Source organism: Anomaloglossus baeobatrachus, chromosome 1 (genome assembly GCF_048569485.1).
Source record: "Anomaloglossus baeobatrachus isolate aAnoBae1 chromosome 1, aAnoBae1.hap1, whole genome shotgun sequence".
In the NCBI taxonomy this organism is placed as follows: domain Eukaryota; kingdom Metazoa; phylum Chordata; class Amphibia; order Anura; family Aromobatidae; genus Anomaloglossus; species Anomaloglossus baeobatrachus.
Window position 1 is genome coordinate 844,588,103 of NC_134353.1, and position 23,682 is coordinate 844,611,784.

The window sequence follows — 23,682 nt, forward strand, 5'->3', positions numbered from 1 at the left end:
CCCTAACGAATCCTCCCGTGGGGCTGTGCCCTGATTACTCCGCTTCACCGGGCTCCCACTGACGGTTACACACAGACCGGACCCACACCGGTTGCTTCACTCTCCGAGGATCCGTACACTCTCCCGTTCTCTCCGGCGTCCCCTCTTGATTCAGCCCCCACACTCTGCCCCTTGATCTTCACTCTCTCACGTCCCGGATCCAACAACCTCACACACACTCACACCTTCCCCCATACTACAGCCGGCTCCTCCTCCCCGGTGGCAACAGCCGTCCCACCCGGCCACTAGGGGTGCCCTAACACAACCTACATGCACATACAGCTAACACATTTTTATTAATAACATATAATAATAAACATCAACAGTTTTATTAGTTACAACTCCGGGTTAACTATGCTGGTACTGGTAGGGGGTAGGCCCACCCACTACACTAGTCATCTAATGTTATATTTCAAGCAATATTGCACAAGATCACGCCTTACTCTAACCTGGAATACCCTGGGAATTTGATGGTGTTGTGAACCTGATGTAACATGTACACAGAAAACCCTGCTCACATGTTCCATAGGTGTAACAATAATAGTGCGAGGGAACAGCTCATCTCTACATGCAGCATCCAGGAGGGAAGCGCGTCTGAGCCAGAGTCCAATATTACATGTCTGCTCCTTGCCCAAATAGGTCTGCCTATACAGTTTTCTGGAGCAATTCTGAGAATTGCCATACTCGTTGTAATACAGTTTTTGAAGTACACTGATATTTTATGGTTGTTTTGCTACTGGTATCACCAGTCCATTTAACTATTTCCTACACTGGGCCAGTCAAGCAGCCTCCAAGAAATTGGAGCAGAACAAACAGAAGACGTATCAGCTCTTTTCTGGTGTCATTGCCACATTTTTCTTGAGATCAGCAGGGGTTATAACGGTCAAACCCTGGCCAATCTGATATTTGAGAATCATTCCAGCAATTTTATCATTGTCTGTGCAAGCAATTATAGAGGTTGTCCTGTGAACAGAGTACATTTTCATCAAAATCTATATAGAGTATGTGTCCCTGTTGTGTACTGTGTAATGGCCGTGTCTGACCGTAGAGGGACATGAGCTGATCATACCACAGCTCTTGGGTAGGGGAGGACGCAAAAAGTGTATAAAAACACAACAGCATGGGATCACAGCTGTTTTTTGTTTTGTTTTTTCTTTTTTTTTTGTTTTTTTTTTTATTCTGAGAGGTAAAACATTTACCTGACTGTTATACAGTAAGAATCATTTATGATCCCGTGCTGTAATGTCTATACACTCTTTTTTTCCATCCTACCCGGCCCAGGAGATATGGTCTGATCAGACCATGTACCTGTACGGTCACACGGCCATTACACAGTACATAGTAGGGAAACATTTACATTTTTTTTATGTGATTAAAATTTACTTTGCTAGTTGAAAATTCCCACCTGAAATCACCTTTAAAAAAAAAAAAAAATTAATAAAAATAAAAAAAAAATATATATATAATTACACTCTCCATAATTTTGCCCATCACACCCTTTTATGTTCAGGTAGGAGTTGCAGAGCAGATAGAAGTTCTTCAAAAATTCCTCGGAGTGCTGTGACATCATTGATGATCCTCATTTTACTAGAGGGACTTTAGTATTCTATCTCGGGGTGTAATATTTTGGTTTCAAATTAGTTAGCAGCACCTCCTATTAGTGACTGAGGATGAGCGCTCACTGTAGAGCTTGGATATTTCATACATGATGAGCTTTGTGGTAGTTTGCAGCGTATTACTGTACTGATGATCACTGCATTCTCATATATGTGACTCACCACAAAAAACAATGTGGCAGATACTTGGCAAATGAGATTTAATGTTGATAAATGTAAAGTAATGCACCTAGGACGGAGAAATCCTATAACTATGTATACATTAAATGGAAATAAACTCGGGACTACAGAACAGGAGAAGGACTTGGGTATTATCATTACAAATAAGCCGAGCAACAGCACTCAATGTCAAGCAGCAGCTGCTAAAGCAAACAAGATTTTAGGGTGTATTAAAAAAAAAAGATTAGATCCCATGATCCTAACGTATTGTTACCCCTCTATAAATCACTTGTAAGGCCACATCTGGAATATGGGATCTAGTTTTGGGCTCCGCACCCTAAGAAGGACATTCAGAAGTTAGAATCAGTTAAAAGGCGGCTTACTACACTACTACAAGGAATGGAAGGTCTCCCATATTATGAGAGGTTGAAAAAGTTAGATATGTTTAGCTTAGAAAAAAGACGTCTCAGAGATTTCATTTCTATGTATAAATACATGTGTGGTCAATATAAAGGACTGACAAATGACTTATTTATTCCAAAGACAATACTAAGGACCAGGGGGCACTCACTGCGAGTGGAAGAAATGTGATTCCGGCAGCTAAATAGGAAAGGGTTCTTTACAGTTAGAGCAGTCAGACTGTGGAATACACTACCACAAGAGGTAGTAATGGCAGACATTATAACAGCTTTTAAAAAAGGGCTGGATGATTTCCTCAGTGCACACAACATTGTTGGTTATAAATGACCTAGGGACAAAATGTATAATTGGTGGAGGAAGGTTGAACTAGATGGACCTAGGTCTTTTTTCAACCTATGTAACTATGTGGTGATTCTCCTGTCACCCAGACAGGCACGATAACAAATGCCTGCAAAGGGTGAAGACCAACCCTCCACCATGCTCACACTCGTGTCTTTCCTTTTGTGTATGATTTGTTTTATTATAATATTCTCTAGCTGTCTCTTTGGGCGCTATAGAAATATATTAGATTTCCATTTTACATAATTTCCTATTGTCCTAGAATTATTGCAGAGAATTTTACAGCTACATCAGTTTATAGGCACCAAAGGAAAGACTCGAGGAGTAAAATGGACACAACTGTGCTCTGAGGTGCCCTCAACAACCGATTTTTTACGAATATTACTAACTAACTAAACTAACTAAAGAGAGTTGCCCTTCACAGAGCATAATTGAAGGTGTATTTTTAAGCTATTCCATGGGGGTCTGCTGGATTTTTTTTAAAATGTACAAATTCCAGGACAGTCCATAAAAATAGGGCACATTTTTTGACCTGTATGTAAAAAAAAATTAAGGAGTTTATGGGTTTGGTTTGTTTGGGTTTTTTTAAGCTGAACAAACATTTACAGATTATTATGACTGTAATTATTTTATAGTGAATACAGCTGATTTCTTCATATCAGAGGTATGGGCTGTAAACCTGAATCACTTCTTATGATTTATTATGGTTTTCTAATGTCTCCGTAAAAATTGTTATGCTTGTACTTTTTTTTTTATAAGCTGTCCAGATAAAATGTAAGTCAAGTTGGCAGTCTTGCGTACAGCCATCCATTTTTTTCCACAGTGTCCCTTCATTTGAGTGTGTTTTCCTGTGGACAGATTGCCACAAGTAGTTAGTGATGGCATAGCCATGTATTCCATCTCTACTATGGTGAAGAAACTTGATAAAAGGGCTTCTGTTTGTGTAACTTGGTAAGACTTAAAGGGGTTGTCCACTCTAAATCCATAAGCCTGTAGTCACAATGTGTCGCTCTGTGACCACAAACTTGTGAATTCTCACATTGCACACACTGTCCGCTGTGATGATTTGCTGGTGTCTGAACCGGGAACAGCGGTCACGTTGCCGCAAGTTTGCACTATACATCCTCCCGGCCAGAATTCGAACAAAGGGATGCGGCCTTGCTCTATGCAAGTGTATTGAGTGAGGCTGGTGTATCACCCAGGGTTATGGGGTACTCTGTCTCGGGCGGTGTATAACTGGGGAATGTCACTTTGGTGGCCGTTGCCCGGTCCCGTGCCCTGGGTGCTTTTTAAAAAGGGGAAACTTTACAAGGAATGTTAGAATAAAGTTCACACTTGATGCCACTTGCGGTTTTGCAGCTATGGGGATGGAGCCGCCGCCGCACAGTTTTCACTGCTGGGGCTGGTGTTAATGGTAGCCTGGGTGTTAGGCCCTCCGCAAGCCAGGCCAGGCCCCAGAGGATAGGAGATATGGATGGGTGTTGAAAGAAGGTAGGCCACACAAGGGGTTGCAGTGTAACTGATTCCTTTACTCACAGTAAGCTGGAAACTGGTCACCCGAGGCCGGCTGGTCTCAACTGCAGGTCCCCTTAGTCCCAGTGCCGATTTAGTGACCTGGTGGCTTCTTTCCCCTGCACCTCCCTTTTGCTTGGTGGGTCCCCGTGGCTTGGAGCGGCTGGGGGTCCCCTCCTGGTAGTCTCTTTACGATAGTCCGTATGATGGTAGCGTGAATCCTGTGGGGTTGGAGTCTCTGGTCCTGTCCCCGGTTCTCCCGTTGCTACTGTGTCCCGAACTTCAAGGTCAGTGAGGTCCTTGATAGTCCCCTCACTATGCAGATTTTATCAGGTCTGCCTGGAGCGTTTGCCTGACTTAGGATTCTGTACCCCGTTGGTGCATGGTTCTGGGAGTACTCCACTGTACTCCACCGGCAACCAACTACCTGGGCCCTCAGGTCACTGTTTCACTCCTGTCAGTGTGTCTGTCACCACAGACTCCCGCCGACCACGGTCTCCGACTGACTCTCTCTGTCCACTGTCTGCCCCTCCCACCTAGTCGACTAGTGGACTGGACTGGCTCCACCTCTAGGCGGCCATCCATTGGTCCAACCCTAGCCTTGTACCATTCTATGGGGGAATTTGGGGAAAACAGGGATTATCTGGAGTGTTTGGTTCTTACCGGCACAGGTCTTCCAGGTCCCTAGGAGGTAGGCCCTGCATCCCGGTGGGGATGCAGTTCCTTGTAGCTCCCTGATGTCCTCAGGGGCACTACATTGGTACATAGAGTGACTGCAGTCTTATGAATTTAAATTTAGATTGCGGAGTGTGGTTCGGCCAGCACAATGAATCAGAGCCTGACTGTGCAATTGCAGCCAGGTATGGTTTATTCTGTGGCGTTTCAGGGAAAACAGTTTGATAAGCCAGCAGGGGACTAGAGGTAGAGACACGACTAGTCCAGTATGATCCTCATGTGGCCTTTCCCCGCCCCACTCCCCATGACTGACAGGTCTCTGTTAATGTACACCTTTGACTGACAGGTCTCACTCTAGGCAGGGAGAGACCTGTTAGGCATGGGGAAGGGAAAAGTTACCTTGGACTAATTATGAGACATGTCGGATTTTCAAAATATGTTTATTGGGAAACTCTCCTGTGCTTCAGAGTAAACCCTACCAGGCAGCATCGCACAGCCAGTGTTTGATTAGTGTTGCTTCTGCTTCAGACAGCAAGATTTTGAGGACAGGTTCCCTTTAACTATCTGAGCACATATAGTATTCTTATTTAGTATTGTATATTGTATGAAAACTTAAGTCAAGAAAACCTATTTAACTAAACAATAGGACAGGTAATTAGTAAGAGATCAGTGGGGTCCAACACCCAGACCCCCCACTAACCAGCTGATCGCTGTCCCGGTAGCGGCTGGATGTAAGCAATATTTGGCATGGATAAAGCAGCTCCATACATTTACTTTCTGCTGCTGAGTCCTGCCGTTTGTTTCCCATTCAAGTGTCCATGTGTGAGACTCTGACAACGCCTATAACTTTAAAATACATGTACTAACTATGATTCTAAATTGATTGTCACACTAGTACATTCGCCTCCATTCTATACTATAAAAGTGAGCATAAAGCCAATACTACTCCTCCTTGCCATTTCCAAGATGTCCTTGAATTTTACAAATTGTAAGTAGCCACTGCCATGTGACTGGCCGCTGCTTTACCCGCAGTAACAGCTGATCGCAGGGGCACCTTGCTTTAGAACTGAGGCCTCAGGATTCTTTGGAAACAAAGCCTATATTATACAGAGCTCCACCATGGAAATCATATAAAAATAGTAATGTATTAATCACAGTGGGAAAAGAGGAAGGATTTTGGTTGGAGTTGCATCATCTCTGAGCAGTGGCAGGGTGACGAGGCCTACAGTATCTGGTATTACTGAGGAGGCCTACAGTATCTGGTATTACTGACGAGGCCTACAGGATCTGGTATTACTGAGGAAGAATACAGTATCTGGCATTACTGAGGAGGCCTACGGTATCTGGCATTACTGAGGAGGCCTACGGTATCTGGCATTACTGAGGAGGCCTACGGTATCTGGCATTACTGCGGAGGCCTACGTTATCTGGCGTTACTGAGGAGGCCTATGTTATCTGGCATTTCTGAGGAGGCTTACGGTATCTGGCATTACTGAGGAGGCCTATGGTATCTGGCATTACTGAGGAGGCCTACATTATATGGCAATACTGAGGAGGCCTACGTTATCTGGCATTACTGAGGAGGCTCACGGTATCTGACATTACTGAGGAGGCTCACGGTATCTGGCATTACTGAGGAGGCTCACAGTATCTGGCATTACTGAGGAGGCCTATGGTATCTGGCATTAGCGAGGAGGCCTACGGTATCTGGCATTAGCGAGGAGGCCTACGGTATCTGGCATTACTGAGGAGGCTCACAGTATCTGGCATTACTGAGGAGGCCTATGGTATCTGGCATTAGCGAGGAGGCCTACGGTATCTGGCATTAGCGAGGAGGCCTACGGTATCTGGCATTAGCGAGGAGGCCTACGGTATCTGGCATTAGCGACGAGGCCTACGGTATCTGGCATTAGCGACGAGGCCTACAGTATCTGGCATTAGCGACGAGGCCTACAGAATGCATGTGTTAGGACAATATAATGGTATTCTCATCAAAATGATGAGTATCCCAAAAAAACCTAAACAAGCATTTCTAGTGTATAAGATAAGAATAAACTGAACGTTTAACCTGCTGTAAGAAAGTAAGTAAAAAGAAAGAGTGCATACAAATAATACGGGGTGCATGTTAAAAACTGATTTTGAGTGAAAAAAAACATAAAAGGCGTCAAATTGTTGTACAACTTGTCACTGGTGGGATGGCTTTTACGCTTTTTTTTTTAATCAAAAACAGTGTTTACTAACTACCCTATATTATTTATTTATATGCACTGTTATTTTTTTTTACTAATTTCCTTACAGCAGGGTACACGCTCATTTAATTTTTGTTTGAGTTTTTTAATTTAATGGCCAGTGTGAACATGCTCTTACGCCGACTCATTTTTTGGATTTAATTCAGTACGCTGTAATACGTGTTCTCTCAGAACAATCCGGCAAACACCGCTTGCAGCTATTTGTCACGTGTGACAGTGAGGTAGGTGTAATCACTATGTAGGGAGTATGATGTTCACCTGAGCCTTATTACGCCTCAGAAGCGGTATGTAATATACATCTGCCCACACCAGAGCAGCTGCCTAATTGCTGTTTCTACTAATAACATCAATTCTGGGGCTCCACCTATTTCTATGTCATATTTCTGATGTTACCTGTTGGGACAGATTTTGTAGTTGAAACTGATATGTAATTTTTTTTTTTTTTTATAAATATAGATATAAAATATAATTTAATTTTTTTTATGAACTTGGCAACATCCAGAAATAACTATCTGGATCAGACCCTCCCGATATGGAAGAATCCATGATATAGATGCCAAATGGTTTAGACATTGAGCCCGATTCTCCAAAATTGGCATTTTACCAGCTAGTTTTAGTGAGGGACATGCTAGAGTAATGCGCACCTAATCAGGAAATGCACATCATCTAAAGGGAATCTGTCACCAGGTTTTTGCTCCCCCCCCCATCTGAGAGCAGTAAAATGTAGAGACAGAGACCCTGATTCTAGCGATGTGTTACATACTGAGCTGTTTGCTGCCATTTGATGAAATCAATGTTTTCTTTGCTGCAGATCTAGCAGTTATACAGAGCTCATGAATGTGCTGCACTACCTGGCAGCAGGGCAGTAGTCGTGTAATGATAATCTACTGCTGATTCATCAGTGATTTTATCAAAACTACACTTAGAAGCCCAGTAAGTGACACATCACTAGAATCAGGATGTCTGCTACATTATGCTGCTCTCAGATTAGGTGGCAAAAACCTGGTGACAGATTCCCTTTAATGAAATAGGCACATCCCAAAACTGGTTTGTGCGTCTGTACACATTCACCTAAAATGTTACACCTGCACCTCCAGTTAGGCTGGAGTAACATTTCCGGTGTAAAGCGATCGTACCCGCCCCCGTCGGTTGTGTGTCACGGGCAAATCGCTGCCTGTGGTGCACAACCTCGCTTAACCCCGTCACACGCACTTACCTGCCCTGCGACGTCGCTCTGGCTGGCGAACCGCCTCCTTTCTAAGTGGGCGGTTCATTTGGCGTCACAGCGACGTCACACGGCAGGCGTCGAATAGAAGCGGAGGGGTGGAGATGAGCGGGACGTAACATCCCGCCCACCTCCTTCCTTCCGCATTGCCGGTGGAGGCAGGTAAGGAGATGTTCGTCACTCCTGCAGTGTCACACATAGCGATGTGTGCTGCCGCAGAAACGACGAACAACATCGCTAATAAGCAGAAAACAGTTTTTTGTTTCAAGACGACCTCTCCGCGGAAAATGATTTTGCCCGCTTTTGCGATCGTTTAAGGTCGCTGGTAAGTGTCACACACTGCGATATCGTTAATGACACCGGATGTGCGTCACAACCACCATGACCCCGACGATAATTCATTAATGATATCGTAGCGTGTAAAGCCCGCTTAAGTCCTGCCACAACTTTTGATTAATTTGTGTGGCGCGCTTTGCCAGCCCCCATCCTGCCCACCCACTTAGGCTTTGCTGGCCGACCCTGTGGCACAAATGCCAGCAAACCTATTTGAACACGATATTTGCCAGAATTTTGGTGAAAACATCTTCATAAATTGAACCTATTGCTTTATTTTTTTACTGTAGAAATATTCATTGTGTATAGTAATTGGTCATTGACAGACTTAGAGCACTTTTATGTGTAGATGATTACTATGTTATTATAGTTAATACACTGATTATCACAAATCCGCTCTAGGGGACATATATCTGTCTTCTGTGGCAGCGATTACCGTATTTTTCGCTTTATAAGACGCACTTTTTTTACCCCAAAATTGTGGGGAAAATAGGGGTGCGTCTTACAAAGTGAATGTAACTTACCGGGCAGTGATGCAGCGGTGGAGTGAGTCACAAGAGGCTGGTGCTGGTGCTGCCGCTGGAGCGGAGGCGGCCACCATGGATCCCGCGGCAATCGGCTGTGGTGGCGGCAGCCATGGATCCCCCGGCAATCGGCTGCGGTGGCGGCCGCCATGGATCCCCCGGCGATCGCTGCGGTGGCGGCCGCCATAGCCGAAATCTTTATCTGCGCCTGCGCTGCCTCCAACGCGACTTCCGGAAAATGGCGGAGGTGACGCAGGCGCAGATGGAGACCTCAGAGAAGCGAGATCTCCATCTGCGCATGCGCTGCCTTCCGTAGCCATTTTCCTGAAGTCCATCGCGTCGGAGGCTACGCAGGCGCAGATAGAGATCGCGGCTCTCGAAGATCGCGATCTGCGCATGCGCGGGCTGCATTTTAGATCTCCGCAGCAGACGAAGACTATCATAAGAAAGAGGAGAGAGAGAAGAACGATTCTCCCTCTCCTCGCTAGGGCTGGATGCTGATTGGTGGAGACAACTTCTGCAGAGCTGCCTCCACCAATCAGTGATCTGAGCCTGACAAAGTGTTGTCAGTTGAACGAAGGGTCCTAATAGGTGAGCAAAAAACACTGAAGGGGAACACAACCCCCATCATCAGCCTTCAGAATATACTGTATCAATCGGTGTATTCTGAAGGATGATGGGGGCTGTAGTCCTTTATTGTAAACACTCCAGGGAGGGACTAATGTAGTGGCCAAAGTGTAAATGTAACTACAACCCCCCTCATCTTTCAGAATACAGCCATGTATGGTATACAGTACATGGGTGTATTCCTAAGGATGAGGGGGGTGGTAGTCCCAGATCCCCATAAAAGTGCATCATGCAGGTCCCCCATAGCCGTGTCATCCACGGATCCCACATAACAGTGCATCATCCACAGGTCCCCATAATAGTGCGTCATCCACAGGTCCCCCATAATAGTGCGTCATCCACATGTCCCCCATAATAGTGAGTCATCCACATGTCCCCCATAATAGTGCGCCATCCACAGGTCCCCCATAGCAGTGCGTTATCCACAGATCCCCCACAGCAGTGTCATCCACAGGTCCCTCATAATAGTGAGTCATCCACATGTCCCCCATAATAGTGCGCCATCCACAGGTCCCCCATAGCAGTGCGTTATCCACAGATCCCCCACAGCAGTGTCATCCACAGGTTCCCCATAGCAGTGGGTCATCCACATGTCCCCCATAATAGTGAGTCATCCACATGTCCCCATAATAGTGCGCCATCCACAGGTCCCCCATAGCAGTGCATTATCCACAGATCCCCCACAGCAGTGTCATCCACAGGTTCCCCATAGCAGTGCGTCATCCACATGTCCCCCATAATAGTGCGTCATCCACAGGTCCCCCATAATACAACAATGCTGCTATTGACTCCTGTTGAGTCTAAATTGTTAAAATAATGTTATTTTAATTTTATTAAAATATTCTAGCACACTATTTTGCTCAATTTTTTTTTTTTTTTTTAATTTTCCTCCTCCAAAACCTAGGTGCGTCTTATAATCAGGTGCGTCTTATAAAGCGAAAAATACGGTATATTATTTTCTAGTTATCTCTCTGTATACCACACTATAAATGTACCCCTAAATACAAAATACATCATTGCTACAACCATACTATAAGGCCAAAAATCTGCAAGAAATGTGTAAATCTATTAAGCACACAAAATGACACATTCCAAAGTTGCTTTATTTTTCCATGATTAATGCATACGGTATATATAATGGTATTTTTTAAATAAATACATTGCACAAAAGCCAGTGCAACAAACGCGTAGCTATGCCAATGTATGAAAAGTGGAATTAATAGTGCTATATAAGTGAATAAACATTATATTATTATTTGTGTGTATCAGGGGTAGTGTACTAAGTGGTTTTCCTCATTTTTTAGGAATATGAACGAATTTCAAAGGTTCTGCAGGAATATAAGAAGAAAAAGAATGTGAGTATATTCAGTGCATACAATAGTGAAAAGTGTAGGTTGTGGCTTCCTCATTAATCTTCCAAACTGAATCTAAAGACAAGCTTTGTTTTGCAGCCATTTTAGCCATTTGCTGGTATTATAATTCTCTAATAAATGAATTGCGGGTAAGTTGATCTGTCACTTCTTGACTGGGCAATTTTCCGTTTTTTTTTTTTTTTGGTTTTTTTTCTTTTTGCATTTCCTTTAAAGGTAGCCTGTCCGTAACTTTACACCTGCACAAGCAAAAGTGGTTCAGTTTCGGGGTACTGTTACTGACAAATTCCCTGTTATTGAAAGCAATAATTCAAATGTGAATACCTTTCTTTCCTCTCCTGTTCTGTTCTTTCTGGGCTGATGTGTCTGCTGCGGAAGTGGGGGGGACAGGAGTTTGGGAGGTAATCACTTTTCAAATTTCTATATATTCTATTCTATATATTTTATATGTTCAGCTTGGGCTTGGCTAAAATTTGTCTAGGCCTCTACAGAAAGTAATTTTTTGTCGACCCATCTTACAGGAAATCTGTCAGCAGTGTTTGCTATGTGAGCTGAAACCAGCATGCTGCAAGAGTTAATACAAAGTTTTTAGTGCTCCCTTTCTTGTCAAGAGTCAGATCTGTTGTTTATTTATGTTTGTTTAAGCAGCAGAACCCTTATCATTGGGTCTGACACACCCTCTGCTGTGATTGACATCTCACTGTCAATGTACAATCTCTACAGAGAGCCTGTTGTGGGTGGAAGCAGCTCTCTAGACTCTGCTACATGACTGAAAGCTAAACATTCTGTGTAAAAACGGCTGCAGCCAGTAATCTAAGTGATATATCGTTGGATTCAGAGCCTCTTTGCCTACATCATGCTGCTCTCAACTGGGGTAGCAAAAACCTGCTGAAATATTCCCTTTTTAAAAGCATGTCCAGTAACATTTACAATCTCCAATATGTAAATATTATTGCCTGTGATGTATAAATATACTGGAGCTTGTTAGAAAATTACACCTGTATAATATGTAAAGGGAAACTTTCATGTAAAAAATTGCTACTAATCTGCATAGATTGGGTTAATCTTCACATTCTATCGCCGCCTCGGTGCTGCACTGAAAGTCTGGCTAGTGTGAGGTAATAAACTTTATTCCTCCCTACAGCCTCCGGCTTTCAGTCATTAAGACACAGCTGGAGCAGCTTCAGCCACCGCTCCATATACAGTGAGCGGCGGCCGTAACCACACCCCGGTACTGACTGTCTGGTTGCTCAGTACTTATATACTGTAGAGCCGGCTGTAAGTCAGTGTCGGGGTGCAGTTACAGCTGCCGCTCACTATGTACTGTGCAATGACTGAAAAAGAGCTGGCCACACTTCTGACTGAAAGCCAGAAGAATTGTCATTCATGAAGATGAAATTATGCCTGTGTTATTCATGCAGAGGCACAATGTTGGATTAATGATTTTATTCAAGTAGTAGGGGCTTCTTAATGTACCATTCACAAAGTGTATTGGAGTTTTGTATTGAATAGACACACCTGCCCACACTAACACCGCCACCAAAGGCTCGACTGGTGACAACAGTGACTGATGCATAACATTCTCCTTGACGTCTCTAACATCACTGATGGACATCATTTTTGCTCAGCGTGAAATGACTTTCATTAGTGAACAGCACTGAGGCCCATTTGGTCCCTCATCCAGAAATACGATGACCTCTGTGACTGGTGGTGTGGTCAGGTACCCTTGCAGATCATCTAGCACATGGACCACGCTGATGTAAATTGTTTTGATTGGTCTGACGTGACCCTTTTGTGCCTCTCACCTCTCGTAAATGTGCTTGGAGTTGTTTGGTATTCATCATCCAGTTTTGTGTGATATAGTTTACAATGATGCTGTCAGCAGTGTGGGATGTGGCCAAAGGACGTCTACTTCTATGCCTTTCTGTGACTCCTCCAGTCTCTCAGTATCTCTGTTGCAACCTGCTGATGACACTCTGAGACTTTACGCTCAGAAGTTTAGAGAAGGTCACATTAAGGTCACAGTGCATTTTAGGATCATCCAGAAATTTCACTTGAAATCCAAATATCCCTAATTTTTTGTGAGTAGTGTATGCTTAATTATGAAACACTGGGTAAAACTGTCACTGACAAAGACTTGGGTGTATGGGTGAATGGCAAACTCAACTTTACTAACCAGTGCTGAGCAGCTGCTACCAAGGCTAATAAAATAATGGTATGCATTAAAAGAGATCTAGATGCTCATTAGAAGAACATAGGTTTACACCTATACAAGTCACTAGTGCGACCACCCTTAGTATACTGTGTACACTTTTGGTGTCTGGTATATAAGGCTGTGTGCGTTTTCCATGAGTTTACACGGCGTTTTAAAATGCAGCGTAAACGCATGTGTTCTGCGTCCCCAGCAACGTCTATAAGAATTAAGCAAATTCCATGCGCACATTGCTTTTTTAAATGCAGCGCTTTGCATCCCAATTTTTTTACAAAATTGCTGCGTTCTAAAACCCAACATGTCACTACTTTTTGTACGTTTTGGATGCTTTTCCCACTCTCTATGGCAGAGCAAGCATCCATTCCGCAACAATTCTGCATCAATTCTGCACTCAAAATACATCCAAAACGCAGCTTTTCGGCTGTGTTTTGAAACGCACATGCAGTGACAAAACGCTGCAGAATATTTGTCACGGCAGAACGCACACATAGCCTAACAAGGACATAGCTGAACTAGAGAGGGGCAGAGAAGAGCAACCAAGGTTATTAAAGGAATGGGTGGGCTGCAATACCAAGACAGGTTATTAAACGTGGGGTTATTCAGTTTGGAAAAACAAAAGCTTAGGGGCAGTTTTATTACAATGTAGAAATATGAGGGGACGGTACAGTGATCTCTCTAATGATCTTTTTACATCTTTGCATGTGACGGGAAAGAGGGGGCATCCACTACGTCTATAGGAAAGAAGGTTTAATCATAATCACCGGTAGATTCTTTACTGTAAGAGCAGTGAGTGTGGAACGCTCTGCCGCATGATGTTGTAATGATTCATTCACTACTAAAATTCAAGAGAGGCCTGGATGTCTTAAAAAAAAAAAACATTTATTATTATTTATGTGCAGTAGATTTTCTGATTGGGCGTTGATCCAGGGAACTAGTCTGATTGCAGTATGTGGTGTGAGGAAGGAATCTTTCCCCTAATGTGGAGCTTACTGTCTGTCCCATGGGGTTTTTGACTTCCTCTGGATATAACATGTTAGGGGCACTTTGCACACTACGACATCGCAGGTGCGATGTCGGTGGGGTCAAATTGAAAGTGACGCACATCCTGCATCGCAGGCGATATCGTAGTGTGCAAAGCATTTTTGATACGATTAACGAGCGCAAAATCATCGTAATCGTATAACCGGTGTAGCGTCTGTCATTTCCATAATTTGGAAATGACCGATGTTACGATGTTGTTCCTCGTTCCAGCGGCAGCACACATCGCTGTGTATGAATCCGCAGGAGCGAGGAACATCTCCTACCTGCGTCCTGCGGCTCACGCCAGGTATGCAGAAGGAAGGAGGTGGGCGGGATGTTTACATCCTGCTCATCTCTGCCCCTCTGCTTCTATTGGCCGCCTGTCATGTGACGTCGCTATGACGCCGCAAAACCCGCCCCCTTAATTAGGAGGCGGGTCGCCGGCCAGAGCGACGTCGCAGGGCAGGTGAGTGCATGTGAAGCTGGTGTAGCCATAATGTTCGCTACGCCAACTATCACCATGATATCGCAGCTGCGACGGGGGCGGGGACTATCGCACTCGGCATCGCAGCATCGGCTTGTGATGTCGTAGTGTGTAAAGTACCCCTTAGTCTATAGGTTGATCTCGATGGACTTCAGTCTACCTTCAATCTCAAAACTATCTGCAGGTTAATAGTATTTTGTTACATGATCGGTTCCCTTTAAACCATATTGTGTGAAATTCTATTTGTCCTTTCTTACAATACCCCATGGACATTAGACTACATTGTCGTCTTTCTCAGCACAAAATGAACTTTGAATATCCAACTTGTTTTATTGTTGGGTGTTTCACACTGGCCTTTGTACATGTGAATGATTGTGTTGTAACCGGCCCGGGCTGAATGTTCTTTATAAACCTAGTGGAATGCGGCTATCTAATATGGTCTTTTTTTTCCTAATAGGATCCTACATTTTTGGAGAAAAAGGAGCGGTGCGAGTACCTGAAGAACAAGCTCTCTCACATCAAGCAGAGAATTCAGGAGTATGACAAGGTCATGAACTGGAATGATGGATTTAATTAGCAGTCGGAAAGATTGATTTCTGTAGTGTCCTGTCACTTTTTTCTCAGACTCTATCCACATTTGAGCTGTGTAATGAAAATCACCATTCAATGGTGGAACCATCACACGACTGACACCAAAGATGGACGATGGCCCCTCTTGCATTATAATTGGGTCCATCAGGTTCTGTCTCGTTGACGGGAAGTATAGCCACATGTGAGCCGAGCCTCTGTCTTACAAATGCCTTAAACATTGCAGCGTATTTTACATTCCTGTTTTAATTGTAAATAATATTTTATTGTGAAAATTGTTAGATACTAGTTTTATGGAAGACCATGTACATCCATTCCTGAGTAGTACTTGTAATGTGGGTAATTAAGTAATTAAAAAAATATTTTTTTGTATTTTTCTTTTTTCATAAAAAAAGTAAAAACTATTTGTAATAAACATTTTGCAGCTGTAACCAAATAGTGGAAACACTTGTCATTTCATGAACCTATTCTGGGGCAAACCCTGTCATAATGGGATGTAATCGCTACAGATGTAACATTCTATTTTAAAAATAAAATGTCTATTTTTTTTTCTTTTATTTTGCTATTGGCATGGTTTTAGTTTTTACCTAAAATTTGATCTACTATATTACGGTATATACTGTAATTTTATTATATACATTACCACTGTTTCACCAGATATGTTTTTGCCCTATTTATCCAGGCAGATTAGTTTTACCATGGACCCGGCATTAGCCTTGTGTTCTGGTCTGGTCTAGGACAGGATACATAGAATAAAAAATGTATACTGTGACATATCCTTAGATTTTTAAGGGCCAAATGTATGACATTAGAGTGATATATTTTGGAATGCATTTAAAGGGAACCTGTCACCAGATTTGGTGACAAGCTGCGGCCACCACCACTGAGCTGTTATATACGGTATTCTAACATGCTGTATATAAGAGCCCACGCCACTGTGTAGAACGTAAAAATAACTTTATAACACTCACCTAAATGGTCGATACGGTGCAGATGGGTGTCTCCGTTCTCCGGGTGCGGCGCCTCCTCTTTCGGCCATCTTTGTCCTCCTTCTGTAGCGGGGGTGCATGACATGTCCTACATCATGCACACTAGCCAGCATTGAGGTCCTGCGCAGGCGCAATGCTGTATTAGTGCTCCTGCGCAGGACCTCAATGCCGGTGTGTGTGCATGACATAGGACACATCATATACCCTGACTTTAGAAGATGGCCGAAAGAGGAGACACCGCACCCGGAGAATGCAGAAACCCATCTGCACCGTACCGACCATTTAGGGGAGTGTTATAAAGTCATTTTTACGTTCTACACAGCGGCCTGGGCTCTTATATACAGCATGTTAGAATGCTCTATATTAGAGCCCACTGGTGGTGGCCGCAGCTTATAGTCGCCAAATCTGGTGACAAGTTCCCTTTTAACTGGTTAGCAGCACAGCCGGGGGCGGATATACTACTGGTGCAACCAGTGCAGTCCAGTCACACAGGGACTCAAGAAGTAAGAGGGCCATATCTACCTCCAAAGCAACTAGAGTTGTGCACTATGATGAGCTATCAAGCTCCAAATGGCCCACATATTCTTGTACAGGGGCCTCCTATTGTCTGTGCCTGAGCACAGGAGGATACGTGTGCATTTATATACATTATGTATACAGTGTATGTATGTGTGTGTATGTATATGTAATATATATATACATACATACATACATACACAGTCATATGAAAAAGTTTGGGCGCCCCTATTATTGTTAACCTTTTTTCTTTATAACAATTTGGGGTTTTGCAACAGCTATTTCAGTTTCATATATCTAATAACTGATGGACTGAGTAATATTTCTGGATTGAAATGAGGTTTATTGTACTAACAGAAAATGTGCAATCTGCATTTAAACAAAATTTGACCGGTGCAAAAGTATGGGCACCTCAACATAAGTGACATTAATATTTTGTTCATCCTGGTTTTGCAAAAATAACAGCCTCTAGTCGCTTCCTGTAGCTTTTAATGAGTTTCTGGATCCTGGATGAAGGTATATTTGACCATTCCTGTTTACAAAACAATTCCAGTTCAGTTAAGTTTGATGGTCGCCGAGCATGGACAGCACGCTTCAAATCATCCCACAGATTTTCAATGATATTCAGGTCTGGGGACTGGGATGGCCATTCCAGAACATTGTAATTGTTCCTCTGCATGAATGCCTGAGTAGATTTGGAGCGGTGTTTTGGATCATTGTCTTGCTGAAATATCCATCCCCTGCGTAACTTCAACTTCGTCACTGATTCTTGCACATTATTGTCAAGAATCTGCTGATACTGAGTTGAATCCATGCGACCCTCAGCTTTAACAAGATTCCCGGTGCCGGCATTGGCCACACAGCCCCAAAGCACGATGGAACCTGCACCAAATTTTACTGTGGGTAGCAAGTGCTTTTCTTGGAATGCCGTGTTTTTTGCCTCCATGCATAACGCCTTTTTGTATGACCAAACGACTCAATCTTTGTTTCATCAGTTCACAGGACCTTCTTCCAAAATGTAACTGGCTTGTCCAAATGTGCTTTTGCATACCTCAGGCGACTGTTTGTGGCGTGCTTGCAGAAACGGCTTCTTTCGCATCACTCTCCCATACAGCTTCTCCTTGTGCAACGTGCGCTGTATTGTTGACCGATGCACATTGACACCATCTGCAGCAAGATGAAGCTGCAGGTCTTTGGTGGTGGTCTGTGGATTGTCCTTGACTGTTCTCACCATTCTTCTTCTCTGCCTTTCTGATATTTTTCTTGGCCTACCACTTCTGGGCTTAACAAGAACTGTACCTGTGTTCTTCCATTTCCTTACTATGTTCCTCACAGTGGAAACTGACAGTTTAAATCTCTGAGACAACTTTTTGTATCCTTCCCCTGAACAACTATGTTGAATACTCTTTGTTTTCAGATCATTTGAGAGTTGTTTTGAGGAGCCCATGATGCCACTCTTCATAGGAGATCCAAATAGGAGAACAACTTGCAAGTGGCCACCTTAAATACCTTTTCTCATGATTGGATACACCTGCCTATGAAGTTCAAAGCTCAATGAGGAGCAATTTAGTGATTTAGTAAGTCAGTAAAAAGTAGTTAGGAGTGTTCAAATCAAGAAATTGATACGGGTGCCCATACTTTTGCACCGGTCAAATTTTGTTTGAATGCGGATTGCACATTTTCTGTTAGTACAATAAACCTCATTTCAATCCAGAAATATTACTCAGTCCATCAGTTATTAGATATATGAAACTGAAATAGCTGTTGCAAAAACCCAAATTGTTATAAAGAAAAAAGGTTAACATTAATAGGGGTGCCCAAACTTTTTCATATGACTGTATATAGTATGAAATATTGTGTGACAGACAATACAGGTGCATATTTCTTCTTTTCTTGGATGGGTTTTACATCGTAACTGTATGCCCAAAATTACTATGTGAAATGAAAGTAATTGTTTATATTTGGTTCCCCAGCTTGTTTCATGTGAATTAGTTATCTATATGGGCATGCAGGTCACAGAGAGTGGAATAAAATGATACGTTGATTTGTGCAATCTGATGTCTTATTTTACTGTAGAGAAAACCCACATTTTTCTTATACGCAAATAAGCTGTTAAGATCTATGGGCTATATACAAATCTCCCTGGGAATCTGCCTCCAGAGCTTATTTTTTAATGAAAGGGAGAATTCCCATTGTGAGACATGTAATGACTGACACTTTATTCCCATCATACACAGCTCTGCAGTGAGAGCTGAGCTAACATAGTACAGCAGAACTGAACAATTGCATCGAGTTGTCCTCTCATAGTGTTGTCAGCTCTGCTGTACTACCCTTCCCCCACACTAGCTGCCTGTGGGATGGAAGCTGAAAACATTGTGAGAAGTCTGCAAATATTTTTGTAATAAGACAAACTTCACTTATTCTGTTCTGTGTTCTGATCTCACTGGTCTGATTGCAGTTGATTTCAATAATAGTAATATTTTTTTTATATTGCGCCATTAATTCTAAAGCGCTTTACATACACCATACACTGTCCCCATTGGGGCTCACAATCTAAATTCCTTATCGCTGTCTTTGGAGCGTGGGAGGAAACCAAGGCAAACACGGGGAGAACATACAAATTCCTTGCAGGTGTTGTCCTTGGTGGGATTTGAACCCAGGACCCCATCGCTGCAAGACTGCAGTGCTAACCACTGAGCCGCCGTGCCACCTTATCAGTCATTACATGTCTCATACAGGTAACTCCCCCTTTCATTTAAAATAAACTCTGGAGGCAGATTATAGATCAATGTCCGGCCCATAGATCTTAACAGCTCGTTTGCATATAAGAAAAACGTGATTTTTTTTTCTGGAATAAGATATCGGATCGCAAGTATCAAGGTATCGTTGTACTCAGCTTCCTGTGACCTGTATGCAGATATCGATGGCTCAGGAGGGTTGGTCCTTCTGACATTTTCCCTTTTACAGCACTATTACCTGTATAAAATTGACTATTTGCCAAGATAATACATTCTCTAGTGATGTACATTTTACAATGTGTATTTTCTTACTTAGCCGACGTCTGTCTCGAACACAAGCACTTCACCTCTCAGCATTGCCATGTACTGACAATATCTTCTATGATTGATTTTCTCATGCTCTTGTTTTCCCCTAGTCTCGGGCAGGTTTGTAGAAGAATAGACTGTGGCTGAAAAATTCTCCGCTGCTTAATAATTTCTTAAAATATCTTCATTGCAGTTAAAACTATAGAGATGGGAGCAACCACCGTGCAAGCTGGCTGCATACTATTTATTTGCGGGCGGTTAGGGGGTGGTATACCTGAAACGTGATATTAAGGCTATGTGCGCACGTGTGCGCTCTGCACCGCACCTAAAAGGTGCGCTTCAGAGCGCAGCTGAAAAGTTCTGTTCTGAAGAGCATGGTGCCGGCGAGAACGTGCGCTCTGCATGCAGCTCCTGCCATAGACAGAGCAGGGGCTGCCGGCAAAACGCATGGAAGAAGTGACATGTCACTTCTTAGAACGCGCGCTTCGGGCAGCAGCCGAAGCGCTGCGCTCTAAGACGCCACGTGCGCACGGCCCCTGCACAATATCCATAGATTATGCAGGGGACACAGGACGCATGCAGTTACGCTGCGCTACAAAGCGCAGCGTAACTGCATGTAATACGCACATAGCCTTACACACATCATGCCAGCTCTCACAGCTCATGAATGCTGAGGACTCCTTAGCACACTCACAAATAATGGAGGCAGGGGGGGGGGGGGGGGAGACTCCTCAGCTGACCAGTGCTCCTGATAAAAAGAAGAAAAAAAAAATCACTATTTTGCTACTGAATGTCTGCAAGTTATCCAGTATGTTAGAGCTCAGATAGGGACGTATACAACTGACGACAGGTGCCCTTTAACCGACAGGTTTTTTTTTTTAATAGTTTGTTTATTTTCACAAAAAAAGGCTGGATTTACATGATCATATGGCATCCAATGCGAGATGCTAATGACCCTCTGCTCTTGCTCTGCTGCCAGCGTGAGCAGAGTGTCATGCAACTGTGATCTGATCCTGCAATCGGATCACAGCTGCGGAGGAAAGGGACGGATTAATCTCCCCATCTCCTCCATTGCCAGCTGATGCGATTATCGCACTGCACTTGGATGTTTGTTAATGTTTGCATAAAACGTTTGCGTCAAAGACTCAAATCTTTCCTTGTGGTCATATGTAGTCGGCATATATAATGTATTGTGTTTGGATAAAAAACTGGAAGTTGATGTTTTTGATAATCTGTTGACTATGAGCTTGATTCATCATGAACAGGAATCACACAGCTATAGGCATGGCTTTCTTTCGGCAGCTGTGTTTTGACTCGCTGAACATCTGCTGGCTCTGCAGGCTATTTATCGAAATGTCAGAAAAATAAACCTGCCTCTTAAAAGGGTGTGGATAGCGAGCCACTGCTCTAAGGCTGTATGCGCACGTTGCGTCGTGTCCCTAATGAATGCAGTATTTCTGCAGAAAAAAAAGCCGATTTCATGTGCTTGGGATGCAGCCTCTCCCATAGACAGAGCAGGAGCTGCATCCAAATTGCTGCACTCTCAAACGCAATGTGCGCACGTCTCATGCACAATCTTCATAGATTGTGCAGGGGACGCAGGTCGCATGCATTTACACTGCGGTGCAATACGCAGCGTAAATGCATGAAATTCGTCAACGTGCGCATGAGCCCTAAAAGTAGTCAGGAGATCGTATATTTTGATACATTTTTGGGTCATTAATGGTGGTGCCACTTGGGTTGAGGCAAACACATAAGCCTGTTTCCTCAAAGCCTTTACAATAGTTATTGCTTTAAAAAGTAGCCATTTTTATTATTTGGGGGGGGAGGGGGGCAACATGGAGTGTTATCCAGACATACAGTAATGTTAAATGAACGATGGTCCATCTCATACTGTCCATAGAGCTACCTCGTCCACTGGATGTGCCTGGTTAAAGAAATCGCATCTTAAGAAATCCCTTCCCTGGTGCAGGACTGAGTTAACGCTGCTGCACTCCGATCGTCTGCAGTGCTGACGTCACGTTGACAATGCTGCTGCCAATTACTGAGCTTATCGGATTTGCCCGACTTGACGACATGAACCGCTGAGCCCACTCTTTGCAGTGCTCTTGACAATAGCAGAGACTAGGAGCATCAGCTGAGATCAGCACTGGAACGGGAGAATCAGTAAAGATTTGATTACCGGTATTTTTATTTTTAAATAAACCATGCTTGGAGCCAAGGGTTTAACTGAGAGCCTGATTTAATATGATGCAATTTATGTTTTCCAAAAAGATTATCTATCAGTCTGGAAGGCTCCAGGAAATAGGCAACTCGCATTCATAAAGCTAGATAGTAAAAGATTCCATGTCCGTCAGCAGAAGAGCAAATCCACAGCTACAGAAAATAGAATCTGCCTCTCAAAAACTTCTTGCCAAAATGTTTGCACCAGGAGTGGCATAAGGTCACCCAAATGCAGTGTGAAAGACTGGTGGAAAGCAGCCAAGACGCATGAAAGCTGGGATTAATAATCATGGTTATTCCACAAAATATTGATTTCTGAACTCTTCCTGAGGTAAAACAGTATTGTTGTTTCTAAATGATTATGAACTTGTTTTCTTTGCATTATTGGAGGTCTGAAAGCAATGCATTGTTTTGTAATTTTGACTTTCTCATTTTCAGAAAATAAATCCAAAATGTATTGCTTGGAAATTCAAAGACATTGTCAGTAGTTTATAGAATAAAAGAACAATTTACATTTTACTCAAAAATATACCTATAAAGAGAAAAATCAGAAAAACTGACAATTTTGCAGAGCTGTATACAGTGTGTCCACCCTTATCCTGTCCATCGCCATTACCTTGAGAGCGGCAGCAGCTATAGGCATAGAAGTGGTATCTAGGTATAGTAAAGTAGCCATGCGCTACGCAATTAAATCCCCTATTGCACCACCTGGTGGAAAACAACTAAGTTAGCATTTTTATCTTGAAAACGGATCGAGATAGAGAAAAAAAGTGAATTAAAACATTGTAGAGCATCATCGGTTCAATGCGAATCGACACCTTGCTTACAGAAATGCTATGATATGAAACCCATGACCCCCCCCCCCAAAACAACATTGAATGCTGGTCACGCATATGGCGCTCATTTAACTTTGATGCTCAAAGTGGCCACCGTCAGCTGAAATGCACATCTGGACTCTGGATAGCATACTGTATCTTGCTGCATGTTGTGCAATATGGTAGGTAACACGTTTGCACAAGCATCTGTAATACGTCGTCGTAAGTCCTGCAATGTTGGTGGAGGGCTTGTATACACCTGCTGTTTGATGTGACCTCACAGAAAGAAGTCCAATGGGGTCAGCTCAGGTGAGCGTGGAGGCCACTCCACCCAGCCACCATACCCAATGACTTGTAGGAAGGTCTCTATGAGGTATCGCTTCACGTCTGCAGCCTTGTGAGTTTTACACGTTCTAATCATAGCATTTCTGTATGCAAGGTGTCAATTCGTATTGAGTTGATGATGCCCTACAACTTTGTACTTCACTTTTTTTCTCTATCTCGATCCGTTTTTGAGATAAACATGCTAACTCTGTTGTTTTCCACTGGCACTATAGGTGGTTTCATTGCGTAGCGCATGGCTACTTTACTATACCTAGACACCACTTCTATGCCTATAGCTGCCGCCATTCTCAAGTTAATGGGGGTGGACAGGATATGGGTGGACACACTGTATAAGATTCTCAGCACAGGAACATTTGGT

At 43.3% G+C, this 23,682-nt stretch overlaps 1 protein-coding gene across 3 annotated transcripts in view; it reads left to right on the top strand.

Moving 5' to 3' along the window:
• MARVELD2 (MARVEL domain containing 2) overlaps window positions 1-15,910 on the top strand; it is a 43,705-nt gene extending 27,795 nt beyond the window's left edge. For all 3 annotated transcript variants that reach the window (XM_075342103.1, XM_075342090.1, XM_075342096.1), the window contains exons 6-7: window positions 11,023-11,073; window positions 15,262-15,910. In XM_075342103.1, coding sequence (XP_075198218.1) covers window positions 11,023-11,073; window positions 15,262-15,381 — 171 coding nt within the window. In that variant the 3' untranslated portion in view covers window positions 15,382-15,910. The remainder of the gene's footprint in view (window positions 1-11,022; window positions 11,074-15,261) is intronic.
• Window positions 15,911-23,682: the final 7,772 nt, after the last annotated feature.